This window comes from Leuciscus leuciscus (assembly GCF_965113295.1).
Source record: "Leuciscus leuciscus genome assembly, chromosome: 10".
NCBI lineage: Eukaryota > Metazoa > Chordata > Actinopteri > Cypriniformes > Leuciscidae > Leuciscus > Leuciscus leuciscus.
This window is the reverse complement of record NC_138734.1, coordinates 28,160,815-28,179,756: the sequence shown is the minus strand read 5'-3', so window position 1 is coordinate 28,179,756 and position 18,942 is coordinate 28,160,815. Positions and strand designations below refer to the sequence as shown.

Below are 18,942 nucleotides of genomic sequence, written 5' to 3'. Positions count from 1 at the left end.
AGGCACAATAATTAACATGATAATAAATAGCTGGCTGACTTTTCCATTTGCTGACATGAAATGGTTAGATTCAGATGGTAAATATCATATATTTAGTTGAGTGTCCACATTAGAGATAATCACCATAGTTATAATGAAACCATCATATAAAAAAAAATATATATATATATATATATATATATATATATTCAAATAATAAAATATAATTTATTGTTAACACTAAATCTATATCAAATTAGTATGGGATCTCATTCAATGCTTTCAGAATTTTTGCATTTTAAAATAATTTTGTTCTTTAATTTTAATATATATATTTATATTAACATATTTAATGACAAATATAAATATATTTATTGAACAAAAATGAATTATTTTATTTATCAAAATAAACAGAAACTTAGACATTATTAAAAAACATTATTTTGCTGTGTGCCTTTTGCCCCATGCTGGTGAGCCTTTTACATGTATAGGATTTTTAAACAAAATTTTAACTTTTAGGGCCTTTAGCCCTGTTGTACCCTATATATGATTTGCTGGAATAGTGTATTAACCCTTTTGGCACTTGTTGGGTCAGTGTGAAGCAGCATGTTAACATCACTCATAAAACGCTTCACGTGTGCCATTTTGAGCCAAGTACAATAATTTCCTCATTTGAACAACATTCTATTAGTGTTTGTCTCGCATCTTCCATGATGCTCGCTGCTTGAACTCTCAGTACAATTGATGTTGACACAGATTTTCTGCTCAGATCAAAGTTAATTTGTTAGTAAATGGGGAGGGGGAACCCGACTTGGTGCGGCTGCATAAACCAACACGGAAACCATTAGACAGCTGCTTTGATTCAGCTTTTAGTGAGGAAAAGTTAATTAGCCCTCATATTTATAAACGAGAGAGAGAGAGAGAGAGAGAGACTTGTAGACCATTCATGTCTCATATTAGACAGAATCAGTTTTTGATCTGTTTCTACACTACAAAAAATGCTTTCATACTCAGTATTTTTGTCTTGTTTCCAGTCCAAATAACTAAAAATTCTTAAATCAAGATGGATTTACTAAAGTAGTAAAATGCTTTAAGATATTATGTCAAAATTGTGAGTTTTTTCTTAAAACAAGCAAAATTTTCTGCTAATAGGGTAAGAAAAATAATCTTAATTCAAATGGAAAACAAGATCATTATTATTATTACCCTATTGGCAGGTCATTTTGCTTGGTTTAAGCAAAAACTCATTTCATTCTGACTTCCCCCCCCCAGCAAACAAGACATAATATCGAATGGCATTTTACTCATCTAGTAAATGCATCTTGATTTAAGAATTTTTAGATATTCGGACTGGAAACAAGACAAAAATACTAAGTAAGAAAATCTATTTTTGCCTTGAGACTTGTTTGCTCACAGTACACTTAGCCTACCGAAAAGTACAGTACCATAGTGCAATGGTGTACCATGTAAATATGATGGTAATATACTATGGTACTTTGTAGGTAGTTGGTACATTTACTATAATATTAAAGGTTAAAACTAACAACCAAGTACAAATTCATGCTATTTCTTTTATATAAATTTAAAGTTTTTTATCAACTCTGTAATGTTTTAATTTCTACTCCAAATCGTTGTTGAAATATAAACTTTGAAACTGTGGCAGTGATAAACAAAAAAGACTTGATTTCATAGCAGATTTATTCAAACATACAATAAATGTGATAGCCTATCTAACAGGTTAAATTAGAATAATATAATGAATATGACAACTCTGGAGTTGTTGTTTTTTTATAGCTGACTAATGAGCAGTGGACTTTAATTGGCTTTCCTGAGGTAAATTCAACATTAGGTGACATTGTTTACAAGCTGCTTTAATGACATCTTTCTGTGGATGAAGCACGGTGGATTAAGCGATTACTTGGAACAATATACATATTGGTATTTTGCAACACAGGCTAATGTTCTTTAATGTTTATTTAGTGTTATAACTAGCCGTACCGAAAAATAGATGATCATTTCATGTGAACTGATTGTCACCTGACGCTTGAACTGAGGTGGTTACAGTGATCTGTCGCGCCACATTAAAGAGCTTCAAATTTGTATTTATTGTTTGAATTTCGTGATAAAACCGACAGAATTTGAAAACTGAGACTGTTTCACATCAAACGTAACAAAGCACAAATCCAGCGATTGTTAGATGGGAGGCGTGCTACAAATTATGTTTAGCACAGAAAACAGCATAGATTAAAAGATCGTTAAATGAGGATTTAAGATTTGACATTGGTTTATCAAAATTAAGATAGATCGATTTATATTAATTTATATTGTCAGCCCAGCCCTCTCTTCACATTACAAATCATTGCAGCTTTATAATCAATATTTGAAGTCCATTTTTTATTGATTTTGGTAAGTAGACAGGATAATATACAGCTTTTAAGAATTATTTTGTGATCCTGGAAAACTGGCTGTACTTTCCCAGACAGCAAGATAGTTCGGCCAAGATCTGGCCCACATCTGTACACGTGGATTCCACACGCACCAGATGTGGGCCGGATCTGACACTCTGTTGCTGTCTGGGTTATCACTTATGAATTGCTGACTTAGATTTTTGGTTAACATAATACCCTGTTATGAATTGCAGTCAATGTTATACAACAGTAACTGGGGCTTTTTGTTTGCCCAGGGAAGTGCGGCAGGGAAATAACCCATTTTTATTTCTTTCTATAGGTGGCTATTATAGCTGGGAACTTTGACCTGGCAGAAATTATAAAGACTCACAAAGCATCAGATGTTGGTAAGTGTCTCATGTACCTCCACCATCATTAGCTGCTTTAAATTTGAGCGAGCACAAACGATCCCTCGTGTTAATGAATCCCTACAAACACAACAGAGCGCCACAGCCGGCGAACATGAAAATGAGAGTGGTCCCTTGTGTTTCTGTGTGCGTTTGTGTGTCCGCCGCATTCGTGTGAATTAGAGTCATCACTCTAATCGCCAGCATCGACGGCAAGGCTAGCTCATTCCACGCGCTAGTTCTGGCGGGGAATAGCAGGCAGCCAGTTGTCGGGCCACTGTAATGGATCGTACCCATTAGTGTGGAGTACCATTGTCATGGCGACGGAGAGGGGTTAATCCTCGAGGCTCAGCAGGTGTTGGGAGTTTGATTTGAGCCAATGGCAGTGTAGCCGCAGGCTCCGATATCTCATCACAACGGTGTGTGACCTCGATGAAGGATGGGATGTACGCTCTCACACACACCGACAGAACACACAGAAGCAGCCTTAAAACACACCGTTTATGGGATTTCGTCACTAATGCTGAAGCCTTTCAGAATGTGTCCATTTTTTCTTTCTCTTATTTCCTTCCCATCAGTTAGCAAGAGAGAGAGTGAGCGAGTGTGTCCTGAGTGGGCTGGGCAGTTGGCCTTTTCACTCTGAATGGATGGGCAGAAGAGTAGAGGATTTAAATAAGCAGACAGCGTGGCTACAAAGCGCAGTATTTACACTGCTCAAACAAGCAGCCCAACTAATGTTGCCCGTCTTAAACTTTCTCAGGGTGAAACTATTGACTGAGGAGTGATCTGGATATACAAATAGTAATATGTATGATAATTATTAGTACTGTCATTATTAATTATTATAAAATGAATTGAATATATAGAATTGAGCTGTACAGGGAAAAATATTTTCTTAATTAATATTTTTGTGTTTTTAAAATAAAACCAGTCAGTTTTATTTAAGCATCCTTTAAAACAAGATAAATTTACTTAAGATGCTTAAAACTCTTCTTGTTTTTCCTTAATTTAACTGTAAATATATATTAATGTTAGACAGAATCTATCTATCTATCTATCTATCTATCTATCTATCTATCTATCTATCTATCTATCTATCTACCGTTCTATCGTTCTATCTATCTATCGTTCTATTCTATCCATCCATATATACATATATATATATATATATATATATATATATTCTATATAATATAATTATATTTATAGAATTTATCATTTATAATTATAGAACTGTAATTCTATATATACAGTATATATATATATATATATATATATATATATATAAATGAAATACATCACCAGCGTGTCCACTGTTATCGGATGTATTGAGTTGCGTGTTCTTGCTTCACGCCCTGCTCTGATTGGCAGAGAGCTGTTCATATCTGATCAGGTGACAGGTGGATGTTCAGTACAGCGTTTTGATCAATACTTAATTTACATTACAGATTAGAGAGAATCAGCTATGAGACTGACAGCAAACCATATGTCAGGGTGACAGCGCAGTGCACTCTTTTATCCTGCTTGTCTCTCTCTCTCTCTCTCTCTCTCTCATTCTATCATGAAACTTGGCTGTCATTGAGCCAAATGAACTCTTTTGACCCTGATATACATGGCACCGTGCATTTTAAATTATATAATAGCTTTGAAACAGCAACAGTACAGAGTTTTACCTGCATTTAAGAGAGGTGAGATATTGCCATCTAGTGTTGATGCTCTTTATAAATGGCTTCCCAGGAAAAAAAAACAGCCTCATATCTTGGTTATTGGAAAACAAGACAGTTTGTTGTGTAATATGCAGTTCTTTACCCAAAAAACATCCCAAGCAAACGACCCTTGTTCTAGCGGTCAGGGGAAACTGTGTTTTGGTTATAAATTATAGATGAGGTGCTTTGCAATTTGAGTACATCTTTTGTTTACCTCTTTGAATGCCTGATGAGGTTTCTGTACCCTTCACTTACAAATTATGCTAATTGTACGTCACATTTTGTCGGGTACGGCCCACTCTTGTTCAATGTGCCCTTTTGTTGACACCTGCTTTTCCTGTTTTCCAGTGCCTTTCAGGGAAACGCCTTCCTACACAAATCGCCGGCGCGTGACTGGAGGCGACACTCTGACATCATCACGCTCGTTGCCTCGATCCGCCTCTGACAACAATCTGAACAACGTGGCTGATGCCGGCCCCGCACACTCCCCCGTGCCGTCTCTGAGGAGCCTGCCCCCTTTGGCGCACTCCGGGATAGACGCGGCGGCCGACGGCAGCCTGCAGAGCACAGGCAGCTCACTCTCCTCACACTCCCGCTCGCCCTCCCTTCAGCGCGTCAGCGAGGAGCCCGGCACGCACGCAGTACGCCGACACACGCCCCTCACGCACTCCCACAGCCGCGGACGCCTCAGGTAAGCATCGCACATCCACAGGTCCTGATTTGCACCTACGGATCTCCGCCCAAAGTTCTGCAGATTTCTCATTCGTAAAATTAATTAAATATTTTGATTAATTTTATTATACACTCCAGTATCAATAGCATCAATAAAAATGCTGGGTTAAAAACAACCCAATTTGGGTCATTTTGACAACCCAAACATATTGGGCTGTTTTTTTGTTTTTTTTTACTAAACTGTTGTTTAAAAATGTTTTTTTTACTGCTTAAGTTAAAATTAACTTAATAAAAGGCAGACTATGTAACTTTTTTTCCAAAATTAATCAAATTTATATGATAGTTTATATCTCGCAATTCTGACTTTATAACACACAATTGCGACTTTATATCAAGCAATTTGACTTTATAACTCGTCAATGTCCGAATTCTGAGACTAAAAGTCGCAATTATCTTTTTAAATGTTTTATTCTGTGGTGGAAACAAGCTTCAATAAAGACCTGATCACCCTGTCAGGGTTTATTCTGCGATAACAACCGGCTGGATGCACATTATCCCTTACTTATAAGGGATAATGTCCCTTTTTATCTCGCAATTATGACTTTTTTCTCGCAATTGCGAGTTTTATATCTCTCAATTCTGACTTTATAAAATGCAATTGCGAGTTCATATCTAACAATTCTGAGAAAAAAAGTCTGAATTGCGAGATAAAAAGTCTACAATTACCCTTTTTATTGTTTTATTCTGTGTCGGAAACAAGCTTCCATAGGTCTTGCATCAGCCTAAAGGGGTTTATTCTGCAATAACAACCGGCTGGATGTACAACCGCTTATTACACGGCTACTTGCCACAGTAAATAATTAGACACAAAATATTGACACGAAATATTGAGCTTCCTCGAAGTCTTCTCATAAATGTCTGTCTTGTTTGAACTTGCCGCTTGCTAGCAACTGCTTTCTTCGTGGCACATAAATTGTGTATCTCTCGAAGATTTCATGGTTTATCATGGTTCATGGTAAAGCATTACCTATTGTGAAGGGTTGTTTAATTACTAGTACGGCATGTCTATTAATGCGTATAGCTACAGTAACTTATTCATCTGGTCATCTTGAGATCCTTTCCATCTAAGTGGGTTATATCTCTTAAGCTTAGTAGTGAGAGATTTTATGAGCAGTAGGATAATCATATTCATCCCCACAGTCACATAGAGCCGAAGCACAACCGAAATAACGTTCTTCTGCAAAATGCATGCAGTTTTTTTTTTTTAACCACTAGAGGGCCAAAAGTTACATAGTGTATACCTTTAAAATCACTTCTACAATTGTCAACCCAAATTGGGTTTCATCAGCTTCCATATCCAGCAGTCACAACCCAGCATTTGGTTTGGAAAAATAACCCAGCATTTTTAGAGTGTAGTATCATCAATTTACTCATATTTTTTCCATCCCCCCCAAAAAAGTGCAGAAAAATCTGCAGATTCTGCCTGGGCTTGGAATTATTAATTCCTCCATTACCAGCACTGCCAAATGATCAATGATTTAATTATAACTCTCAACATATCGGTCACACATCAGCCCCCGTAAGAGGGGTCAAACAATGACAAAGTGTGCATTGATTATTCTGTTTCTAATATCTTCACTTACAAAAGTACTGTGACAATCACATGGTTCATTGATGCACTTACAAAACGTTCCATGGTATTTTGGACATGTAAAAAAGCTCCATGGTATTTTGTATATATTTCAAATTACCATATTACTTCAAATCTGTTATCATCACCTCAAAGTACATTTCTGTAAAAGTGGTAACAAATGGTAATACAATGGGACTGAAATTCATGTTGAATGGCATTTACATGGTACTGCATGGTATTAGCATAGGACATGGTAGGAATACATTGGTATCGTGGTACTTGAACATGTTTCAGGGTAGTGCATCTTGTTCTTGGAAGTACCATGGTATACTTCAAAGTACATTAGTATTACCATTAGTGTACCATGGAACCAGTCATTAATTCCGTGGTACTGTAAGGTACTTCAAGGAATACCATAGTATTATGATTAAATCAGTTGTTTTCTTTGTAGATTGTATGGTGTTTTTTGAAAGAGGTCATGTATGTAGTTTTGATACTGTTGTTGTTAAAATGCATACCAAGTGTTTTGAGTTATCATATACACTTTTATTGATGGCCACTGAGACCTGTATTGAATGAAGTCACTCAGATTTCTCTGATCGTTCGCCTCCATCTAAAACACTAACACTTTTGTAATCTATCACATCCACGCTTGATCGACATTTGCTCCTTTTAAATCGTGCTATTCAAATGTTTAATATATATTCAGATTAGACTCTCTTCTTCTGCAGAGCTGCAGGACATTACTGGAATTGACTGTGTTTTGGGACTCCAAAAGGCCTTATTGAATTTCCCAGAAATATTGCTTTAAATCTCATATTGTGTATTTATTGCAGGAAGATGACTGACAGGTTTTTAGAGACTGTGAGACATAGCACTTTATAATTGTGTCGCTTCCAAATGGATGAAGAAAACCTTAAACTTACACAGATTAATTTGAAATACAAACTCCTAGTGTTGCGTCTAATGTAAATAAGAAGTACTTTGAATTATTCCAAGGGGTAGTGGGTAGTGGGTGTTTGGTGGTTGTGTTATAGCGCTAATCAGCACAAATCTGACACTGGAGAGACAGCAAAGGCTGTTTATCACCTTTTAGAGCAGGTGTAATGTTTCTACTGTCTGAAACACTCATCTGAAATGTGCTAAATCACAGCTATTATGCCACACAAAACAGTGTGACGTGCACGAGAGACCAGACTCACAATTGATTCCGATTGACTTTGACGTTAGCATTTTGCTAACCTAACATGATACTCTTTATATGGAAATGGTACTGAAATAAACCAAACAATATATTGACTTGTAAAGCCACTTTTTGTCTATTCAAATCTTTTGTCTGCAACAATAATCTGAAGTTTTTGAATTATCTGGAGACATTTCTCAGGAAATATATTATTAATAATATATTATTATTATTAATAATTCAATGGGATTAATGCAGTTAATCAGCAAATCATGCAGTAAATTTAAATAGATGACGAATTGTATAAAAATATAAATACATTCAAAAGTTTAGGGTATGTCATTTTTTTTTTTTTTTTTTTTTTGAGCGAGAACTCTCTTATGTTCCCTGAATTTAAAACGATAGTTCACCCAAAACTGAAAATTCTGTCATAATTTACTCATCCTCAAGTTGTTCCAAACCTGTATAAATTTCTGTCTTCTGGGGAACACAAAAGAAGATATTTTAAAGATTATGGGTAACTATATAGAATACAAAAACATCAACTGTTTTTTTTTTTGTGTGTGTGTGTATTCTTTTAAGAATATAAAAGTTAAATTATGAATGACTTTACCTTCACTTTGAATTAATTTATATATGGCCTTGCTGAAAAAAAAAGAAGATCTTACTAACCCCAAACTTTTGAACAGTAGTGTTTTATATTTATAGATTCTCTCAACTCTCCATCTGGTATGGATTATAAACCTCAATGCATTCTGGGATTTGCCTATCCACAAAGGATATATACCTTTGTCTTAAAATGCTGTCTAGATTGGGAGATTACTAGGTTTTGGAATAGTATTTACCATGTTTCAAACTTGTTTGTTATTGCACAGGATACATATTGCAGTTTTGTAGGTTAGAAAAGTGATGGCCCCTTTCTGAAGTTATTCTTTTGTGCTATATAACTTCCTTCAGAATACTGTTTGGCTTTGTGTGCTAATTTGGACCACAGGACTCTAATTTTACCGGCAGGTGTGGTGTACTTCTGCTAATGAACAACACTTTAGGGCTCACTCTCTTTCTTTGTGTGGTCCTGAGGGGCGTTTGCTGTGATCTGTCCTAGTTGTCCATCTGTCAGTATTTCCTGACATCCTGGCCTGCTAATATTCAGAACCACCGGCACCAGTGTGTGTGGTTTGTGTGTTTGTTTAATACACAGAATGTGATGATACATACAGGAATTAAGCCAAAGCGTCTGTCCTTGGTGTCCGGTCTTCTATAAAAGTCTCTCTGGTCATTGCCCTTTGTCTAGCTGTGTCCACCTGTCTCTCCCTGAGGTGACCGTGGTAACCAGGAGAGTGTGTAATTAGTGCTGTAGCGGTGCGCTCAGTACTGGCCGCCCACTTCTGATTCAGGGTCAGATTCTAGGCCATGACACGTTGTTCTTAACATTGTCAAAGTGGATTTAGAGATCACAGGTCTCTGGGTGCACAGATGGCAACAACACAGAGGAAACAAAGGTCAGAGGTCAAGTGCAAATGTTATTGGTTTACAGTGTATGATATTGAGTTAACTTTGGCTCTTGCAATGAATCCGTAAGTTATAAAAAGAAAAAAGATCCGATGAAGCTTCAGATAGAGGTGATGGTGTCGCTGAATAAATCCCAAACAGTTCGTCTGTGCTTGCCAAATATATAAACCATCAAGTTGTTCATTTTTTATGAGATGAGATAGTACAATGATGAATTGGATATAATCGTATATTTATATTAAATATGTACAATGAGAAATTATAAGAAATTTTGTGTCATAGTGTCTCATGTTCTTTAAATATCACTGAAAAAAAAAAATCTTGTTTTAAGCATAAACTAACTTTTCAGAAAATAATACTTTAGATTTGAGGTCATTCTGCTTCTGAAGTAAATTTATTGTGATTTAATAATGTTTAAATTTTTGTACTGGGAAACAGCGTTTTTTCAGCAGGTAGCATACATTTTTTTAGATATATTATTGTGCTTTGCAGCCAAGCGAGCTGAAACCAAACACTACATCAGTGGTCGTTTTTTAAATTGCTAGCCATTGACTCCTGTATTCAGTCACACAGAATGCTAATTTATGGGATTCATTCCCAAATTTAAATGCTGTTGTCAATCCCAAAACTTTGCCCTTTAACCAAGTTATATAATATACAGTACATCACCTTGATGAAGTCTGTCATAGACAGAGTGTTCAGAAATAATGGACAGTCTGGGAGATTGTTCTTTATGATGTTTTGCACATAACTCAATTTTGCTTAGCCGTTTAAATTGGAATATTGGGACCTGACAACAACCATGTTGTTCTCGGTTGCTGGTTAAGCTTTTTTATCCAAGTAATGAAAAGATAACTCATTAAAAGGCTGAATCTGTTGCAGTGTTCCTAATGAATAATGCACAGTGAAAACTAAGTGTAAGTTTACTTTTCTGTGAAAATATGATTATAATATCGTTCAAGTGGGCTGGTTTGACTGTAAGTTGCCGAAAGCTCATCACTCATCATTAATTTGTCTCTTTTACCACCAGCAAAGAGGCTAAAACTTAGACCTTACCTCATTTCTGCTGTTTCATTACTTTCCCGATTTATGAGCTCCGTTTAGAGAGGAAAAAGAGAGATGGAAGGAGAATTGAGTGATTTATTGATGGCAAAAGGGAATCCATTTTGTTTGTGCAAGGCAGGTAAATGAGGTGTCACTCTGAAAGAGCACTCTCTCAGTCTGGAGTTTTCCGTGATGGATTCCACCCTCAGGACATCCAGAACTGCCACTCCCTCAACACTCACCCGTAGACGGAAGAGCTGGGATTGGGGGAGTGAGTCTGCTGATTTCCTATTGGCTGCTTGGGAGATTTAAAGCAGCACTCAGTAGCTTCGGGATTTCTTCGCTGTATTCTCGCTTTTTGCTCGCAGGTTTCTCTCTAGAGCTCCCCCCACAGCTTCGGAATAGATATTTGACAACACTGTTGTAAAAACTCGTTGGTGATTCTCAGACACCAGAGGCTATAGATCAACGACATCAAAGCAGATGGGACATTCTTTAAAACGTCTTCTTCATTCGGGTTCGGACAGCGTGAGGGAGCGCAATAATGACAGCATTTTAGCAGATTTCTTTTGGCCGTAAAGCAATTGTTTACATCGCGAGACCTGATATCACGCGAGACTTCCTGACGCAGCGTCCGGCGGCCCGCCGGCTCAAAGTTGCAAGTGCGTATTTTCCGCTCACGGGCACCAGGGGGGTGCGAAACGACCACCATTCAACCCGAAATAAGTAATATAACCATTCCAATGACTCCGAAGCTGTTCAGTTAAGGTAAAAAAAGTTACTTAGTTCACCTTTAAGAGGTGGCGCTGAGTTCAATATCATCTTCAGCGTTCCTTTGTTTGATTTTCCCGCCACTCCTTTGTTACCATGGTCACGTCATTATGAGTTTGTTTGTTTCAGCTGTGTATCATTGTGTCAGTACTTAAGTTCCTCCTTTTCTTCTGTTTGTGGTCCGGTCACTTTTACATTTAGTGTGTGTTGCTCTACCTGTTTTGGATTCTTATTATTAAAACTTCGTGTTGGATCTCTCTTCTTCATCTTCGTTTGTTTGCATGTAACCACCCGTGACAGATGACCGAACCACTAAGTGTAGGCCTAAGAGAACCATGACTCTTTTTCTTACACCAAACACTTTTGTCATCTTGCCATCACCTCCCCCTTCGACAACGAGACCCTGAAGTCGTTGTTCTGGATCGGGGCCAACTACCACTACCCAATAGAGCTCCCAGACACCACCGAACTTGACTGGAGAGTGTCCTGCCCCTATCCAGAGCACAGCCAGACCCAAAGCTGGATTTACCACCTTTGACCACGGATAATTCGCGTGAGCCCCCCGCAGACATAGAGGGGCCACCCGCCGCGACGAGTGAGCCAGGGCCCAAGAACAAGAGGACAGTGCTTACCATCGCCCCCGAAGAGGTACCCCAGAATGAGTCTGACCCAGGGGTGTGAGCCCGCTATACCAGCAGCAGAGGGAATGGAAACAGAGGACTGGCTGATAGACTTCAGTGAGGAGGTATCGACTCCCACGCAGTACCTGATTCATCATCGCTGTTTAAAGACAGCACAGAAAACTTTCTAAACTGCAATTTTTCTGTTAAGCCTTCATCATCGCTGCTTCCAGTCAACATTAAGGACTATATGGACTGTGATATATTCATTTCATCGACCTGCATGGACTGTGTCATTTTCACTGTGATCCTGTCAAGTTTCATGTTACCACCATCACCGCAAAGTTCAGCCAGTCCTCCAGCCCCGCTGCTGCCGGAGGTTTACAGCCCCTGCGCCGTCTCCGGGGGTGCTGTGACGTCAAGCCACAGGTCGTGCAACTCCACCGGGTTCCTTCGTCCCACCACTTGGTCAGTCGTCACTCTAATTCCACCACGGACTTACGGGCCATATTTATTCTATAATATTTATATTCTATAAATATCTTTTTCTATTTAGACTTCTTTCTTTTGATTTTGGTTTGAAATAATGTAATTGCTTGACAGTTTTCATGTGATTCACCCAGGTCCTATTCTGATAGAACAATTGTCTTTCTCACTGCAAAATATTCTAAAAGGAATAAAAAGGAAAAATAAAGGGAAAGAATGGAGAGAGAGAAAGAGGGAGAGAGAGGAGAGATAGGTAATTTCTTGTTGATAGTGATGTCTCCAAAATTGCTGGGAGGATAGGATGACCCAATAAACACAAACACACACACATTTATGCTCTGCCAGAGGAGAGGCTTCACAGCGACTCCATTACACTCAATTAACCCCTAAAAGGGGCAAGACAGACTGAGAGAGATTCCAGCAGAAGAACAGAAGAGATGATGAGACATAACTCATTTCATTCTTTCATCTTAGTCTGTCCACAGAGACCATTTTACGATTGTGCACTTATGCAAATAAACTGCAAAAAAACTGTTTGCAAGATAATGACTGATTCCGATGCCTTATTCTGTTATTACAAAGCATATGAATCTCTCCACAGAGGCTGGTCTGGTTGGTCTCAACATTTTTTGAAGGGTCATTCCTTCCAGATAATGTCTTCTTGGCTTTATTCCTATTGTCAATCGAAGATGGAAGATTTCTTTAGCTGACATTTTTTAAAGAAAAGTGTAGTTTGATAGCAGCACAGTAAAGCTGAAATGTAGTTACATTGAATCTATTTTTGTGATGTAAAAGAGACAAGGCCTCTCATATACCAGTAAATTATTGTAAAATTACCAGAATGTCTTTACTGGTAAATGCACAAAGATGTTGTTCACACAAGCAATGGCGTTCTGGCTTTTACCGTTAAGAGATCATTGACTCATGTAAGCTCGCACTAGATCGGCCCAACGGAGGCATCCGACCAGCGCGGAAGGTCTTTACATGTTACTGTCCTTTTCTCGAGGAAAAGTATTTTTTGATTAAATGCGATACATTTGAATATGTATTCTCTCGTTATTTCATCTGACTCCATGAATGAAAAGGTTTTAATGATATCTGTGGATCATTAATTGTGAGCGAATGTTTGACTATTCCTTTTAACTCTTTAATCCAAATAATGCCAAAGTCAGTTAGAATAATCAAATTCTAATTTATTATGTCAGGTAAATGTATCATGCCAATTTCTTAATCAATTCAAAGATAATCGATACAAAACATCAAATACTCTGGAAAAATGAGAAGAGATGCAAACCCAACAATAAGAAATACATGAGGCTGAGAGATCTCTCTCTCAGCCTCACGGGCGAATCGAAATACGTGAGGCTAAGAGATCTCTCTCTCAGCCTCACGGACCAATCTGAAGTACAGAAAAGGCCCCGAATTCCCTGCTGCATTTCATTAAATAGCCAGGACCTCTTTCACTTAGAAATATCTTTTAACAATGGAAATATGCATTCAGAGGTTACACCTTTGGGTGTAGGGAGACCATTTGTCTAGAGGCCAACCCCTCCTTGTGTGCTAGTTATCCATAAACTCTCAAAAACCTTATTACCTTTTGTTTTACTTATTTGGAAATGAGACATTTGTACCAGTCGCACTGTGACATTTTAAATGATACCAAACATGAAAAATACTCTGTGATAATCATTCACATTAAACTATACATTTTCTTGGGTGATTTACATGTGGTCTCAGCATGTGAGAGGGGGAGTGAGGAAGAGGGGGAGAGATGTGGAAAGGTGTGACTTTGCCTCACAAATGGTGAGTTCAAATGGTAATTTCCAGAGAGGTCCTTTGTCCCCAACCAGACTGTCCGGCATTTCCTAATTTATCAATTCTTACACTCAGCAGCACCAAAATACCAGTAAATTATGTGATGTCAGTCCGTTGTCTTCATTCGCCCACGTGAGGTGTTCAATTTAACAAATTATTTTGACTTCTGAGGGACAGGTGTGAGGGGATTATCACATAGAATGCGTTTTTGCTCTTAAAAACACAAGACGTGAATGATAGTATCCAACTGCTGAGCCACAGCACTAATAAATTAAAAAGAAGGCAAGGTCTTAAGCATTTTATATTATTGCTATTATTTTTAATTAAACTTCTCACATCAACGCATTCTGACCTCGTACGTGCTCATACCATAATTATCATAATCTTAATTCTTTGTTCACACACAGAATTATACTGGTAATGTTTTGGTAATGTTACAACTTCTCAAATTGGTATATTGCCAGTTTTTACGGTTCTGGTTTTTTTTAGGTCCTGTTCACACATGATCTCTTAACGGTAATTTACCAGCAAATACGGTATGTGTGAAAGGTGTTAATGACATACAAAATTATTCTAAATATTAAATACAATAGTATATAACAACACTAAAAAATAGATATATAATGGAAGGTGCTCAGAGGCTATAGCCGACACTTGACTGTGCTCAGGTCCTTCTCTCACTGGAACGGACTCAGGAACTTCTCTCACTGGAACGGATTCGGGAAATTGTCTCACTGGGACGAACTCTGAGATTTCTCTCACTGAAAAGGACTCAGGAATCTCTCTCACTGGAATGGACTCAGGTACTTCTCTCACTGGAACGGATTCGGGAACTTCTCTCACTGGGACGAACTCTTGAGATTTCTCTCACTGGAAAGGACTCGAGAATCTCTCTCACTGGAACGGACTCTGGAATATATTTATATATATAAATATATATATATATATATATATATATATATATATATATATATATATATATATATATATATAAAGTCACATTTTGTGCAGAATCATTATTCTTTATAATCTCCAATAAACATTACCTGTAAGTGCTTAGCCGCTTCTGTCACCTCTCTACTGCAATCGTGGCCCATTCCACGCTTAAAAAGCTTCCATATCACTGATATTCTTTGGTTTTCATGCAACCACTTTTTTCTTCAAATTCCACCAAATATTTTCAATGAGATTTAAATCCACAGACTGCACAAGCCACTCGAGAACATTCTATGACTGATCCCTGAACCAAGCTTCAGTAGATTTGGATGTATACTTTGAGATGACTGTCCTGCAGGAAATTATATTTATCATCAAGCTTCAGTTTCTGCACCGAAGGCCTCCCCATGGCTTGATGCTTCAAAGAATTCATAATGTCCTTCATACAGTCAAGATTTCCACTTCCTGCAACAGCAAAGCACCCCCATAACATGACTGGACCACCTCCACGTTTGACCATGGAGATAGAGTTTTTCTGCTCATAAGCTTTGCTAGCCTGGCAAGCCAGACCCACATCAAGATGTTGGGTCTGGGAACTCACCATTGGCAGGGCTCAATCTGAGGGGCGGGATAAACGGTTGTCTTTCAAATTCCCTCTGCACACAATACTATAGCGCTACAACCAACCAGAGCGTTTTCCCACCAGTGGAGCTTGTTCATAGATTAAACTTTTGCTGTATCTGGTCGGCAAAACTACAAACACATCTTCCTTTTTTAAGAATGACTTAAGTGCCGTTCTTAAGTGCCCTGGCTGCAAAATAAAATGTGCTGCCGCTAGGGTGCATCTAGATTTCTTGGCTAAAGCTTTGCCTTTTTTGCACCAGATATATCAATGATCCATGGGTCCAAAAAGTTCCAGTTTGGTCACATCATTCTTCAAGAACTCATAGGTCTATCCAAATGAATGTAAGCATATTCAAGTCGGCTTGATAAGAGCTCTTTTGACTTGGCCTACTCAACTTTATCACGTGCAGCGGCTAAATGTATGTAAGTGTAACAGCACAAGTTATAGTTTGTTTGTTATAGTCTCTCCAAAGGCTTAATTGTATTTTAACACAGTTATGTGATAAGTTATTTATCAGTTAAGTGACTTAAAAACAGCAGTGTTGAAAATAATAATGATATATATATATATATATATATATATATATATATATATATATGTATGTGTGTGTGTGTGTGTATATATATATATATATATATATATATATATATATATATGTGTGTGTATGTATACTGTATGTATATATATGTATATATATGTATATGTGTACAGTATATGTATGTATGTATGTTATTTTATTATTATTCATTAATATGTAGTTCTATATTTAGTTCAATTTGTTTTTTATATATTTATTTTGAGCTTTTATTTGTTTTTATTTAAGTTTTTTATGCTTATTTTAGTTTAACTCTTTTTTTTTTTTTTTTTTTTTTTTTTTACAGATTTAGCTAACAATAACAACAGTGTGAGCCGGTCTGGCATATATTTTACTTCGGATCAGAGGGTGTGTTCATTATATACATCCCGTGGGGAAAGTAGAGATGATATCACACATACGGCGTGAGTTTGTGGATTAGTTGTTCACAGCATGATGACAGCATGGGGACTTAGTCTGTGACTTCGGATCAAGCATCAGTCCTTTCTCTCAGGCTGCTATTACCTAAAGAGAGAGAAGGAACTGTGAGAGATTGTGGAAAAGAAGCCTCTGATTCATTGTTGACACTGGCACCTGGCGAATCAAGACAGTTGCTTTCAATTTATCTCTCCATGATGGCAGTTGCCAGGGTTACTGAAGTATAGTTGGCGTCCAAGGAGGCAGCCGAGAGGATGCTCGGGAGAGGTATAGATCCAATATATCACTTTGTCACACCCTTTAACAGGACACTGTATGCCTGAGGAGTTTAGTGTGGTCAATCAGCTGAAGGTTGTTGTTCTGTGAGAGTGTGTGGGGTTCTGGAGGTTACACATGTCTATGTGTGAGTTAATACCTAAAGGTGTGTGTCAGGGTGTGTGTCATTAAGTCTGAATGAGGTCAGTGCTTCTCTACAGAGAAATACATGTTAGAGGTTATGAGCACATTCAAGCTGGGGTAGTTAAAATGATGCAGCCGTGTTTCAAAACCTGGGAAATTCCTACCTAGACAGCACGAATGTTCAAATCAAACAATTAGTGGCATTTAAATATTTCAATAAACATTTTTAGGTATCATAGCTGGATTCAAATAGAAATTTTGCAATATTTACAGATCAGTTTGTGTTTCATCTTCAAATCAATACGCATTTTAGGCATTATAGGAATGTGCTTGAGAAATATAAATGCGTTCACATGTATTTTTATATAAGTGAAGTATCTATCTAGACAGCATATTTTAAGGATCACGGGTAGATTAAAATGTTAAAATTGAGCATGTTTAGACATCAAACACATGCATTCATATTCGATGCTTTTGATTCAGACATTTAAATTAAAAATTTTTGGCCATCATAGGAATATTTTTATGTTTTTGTCAAACTATTTTAGCAATCATAGATTCATCTGAATGTTTGAATCTAAAACATTTAAACATTACATGTGAGTTAAAATTTTCAAATTTAATGTTTGAATCAACTGTTTTTATATATCATAGTTGACGTGTAGCCAAGTATGGTGCCCCATACTCTGAATTTGTGCTTTGCATTTCACCCATCCCAAGTGCTTACATACAACAGTGAGTTTGAAAACACACACACACCCTAAACATACTCCCGGAGCAATGGGCAGCCATTTTTGCTGCGGCGTCCAGTGAGCGATTGGGGGTTAGGTGCCTTGCTCAAGGGCACCTCAGTTGTGGGTAATGAGAGTGGAAGAGAGCGCTGTTCATTCACTCCCCCCACCTACTTTCCTGCCGTTGCTGAGACTCGTACTTGTAACCTTTGTGTTACAAGTCCGACGCTCTAACCATTAGGCCCTATAATGCTTACGTAACCGGTCCTACTCTACCCACTAACAAGGGCGCTATATACTACTTTACAATTAGGGATGCCCCAAAAAAAGTTTTTTGTTCCCTCGATCCGATCGGGACAGTAGACGGAATTGTCACTTGCCAGATCAGGCCAGTGCAGCATCGTCACAAAAGTTTATTATTTGTACATGTTTATACGTCTTGTCAGTTTAAACATGCAAGCAATTTTTAACCATTCAGTGCACGAGTACTGAATTGAGCTCTCATTCTCGTCTTCTTGCACTTGAAACTAAAAATACACACAACCAAAGTATCAAAAAGTAAAAGTCAAAATGCCCATCTTGGTGAGCACGTAAACACTGTTGGTTGTTTTACTGAATGTAAACCGATGAGAAAGAAATCACATGTGAAACAGTATATTGGATCTGTGCATTTAGTCTTAGTGACTGCAGCCTGATATACCTGCTGCTGTGTCATTAATGCTAATCAAACAACAAAAGACTTGATCTTGGCTGAACAACTTTTGGAGCTTTAACAAGGATTAATCTGTATTTAATCTATACATCGAAGGACATGCTGATTATTTTACATTATTTCTGTACCTGAAAACTACTCTGAGACTTATTTGAGCTATTTTCTTTTTTTTTTTGAGCTATTTCTTGTGATTTGTTTATTTGTTCTTATTTTATTACTGAAGTCTAACTTGTCTTCAATATTTTTTTTAACTTTATATTAGTTAGACTAGTAGTTTTTTGCTGTGCTATCTAAATTAAAACCAATCAATAA

The 18,942-nt window shown here is 37.5% G+C and overlaps 1 protein-coding gene across 11 annotated transcripts in view; it reads left to right on the top strand.

The window, feature by feature from the left end:
• Nucleotides 1–18,942, top strand: part of shank3a (SH3 and multiple ankyrin repeat domains 3a) — a gene marked incomplete at its 5' end in the record, with an annotated part of 375,301 nt that overhangs the window by 268,613 nt on the left and 87,746 nt on the right. For all 11 annotated transcript variants that reach the window (XM_082181750.1, XM_082181745.1, XM_082181746.1 and 8 more), the window contains 2 exons: nt 2,707–2,773; nt 4,828–5,170. In XM_082181750.1, coding sequence (XP_082037876.1) covers nt 2,707–2,773; nt 4,828–5,170 — 410 coding nt within the window. The remainder of the gene's footprint in view (nt 1–2,706; nt 2,774–4,827; nt 5,171–18,942) is intronic.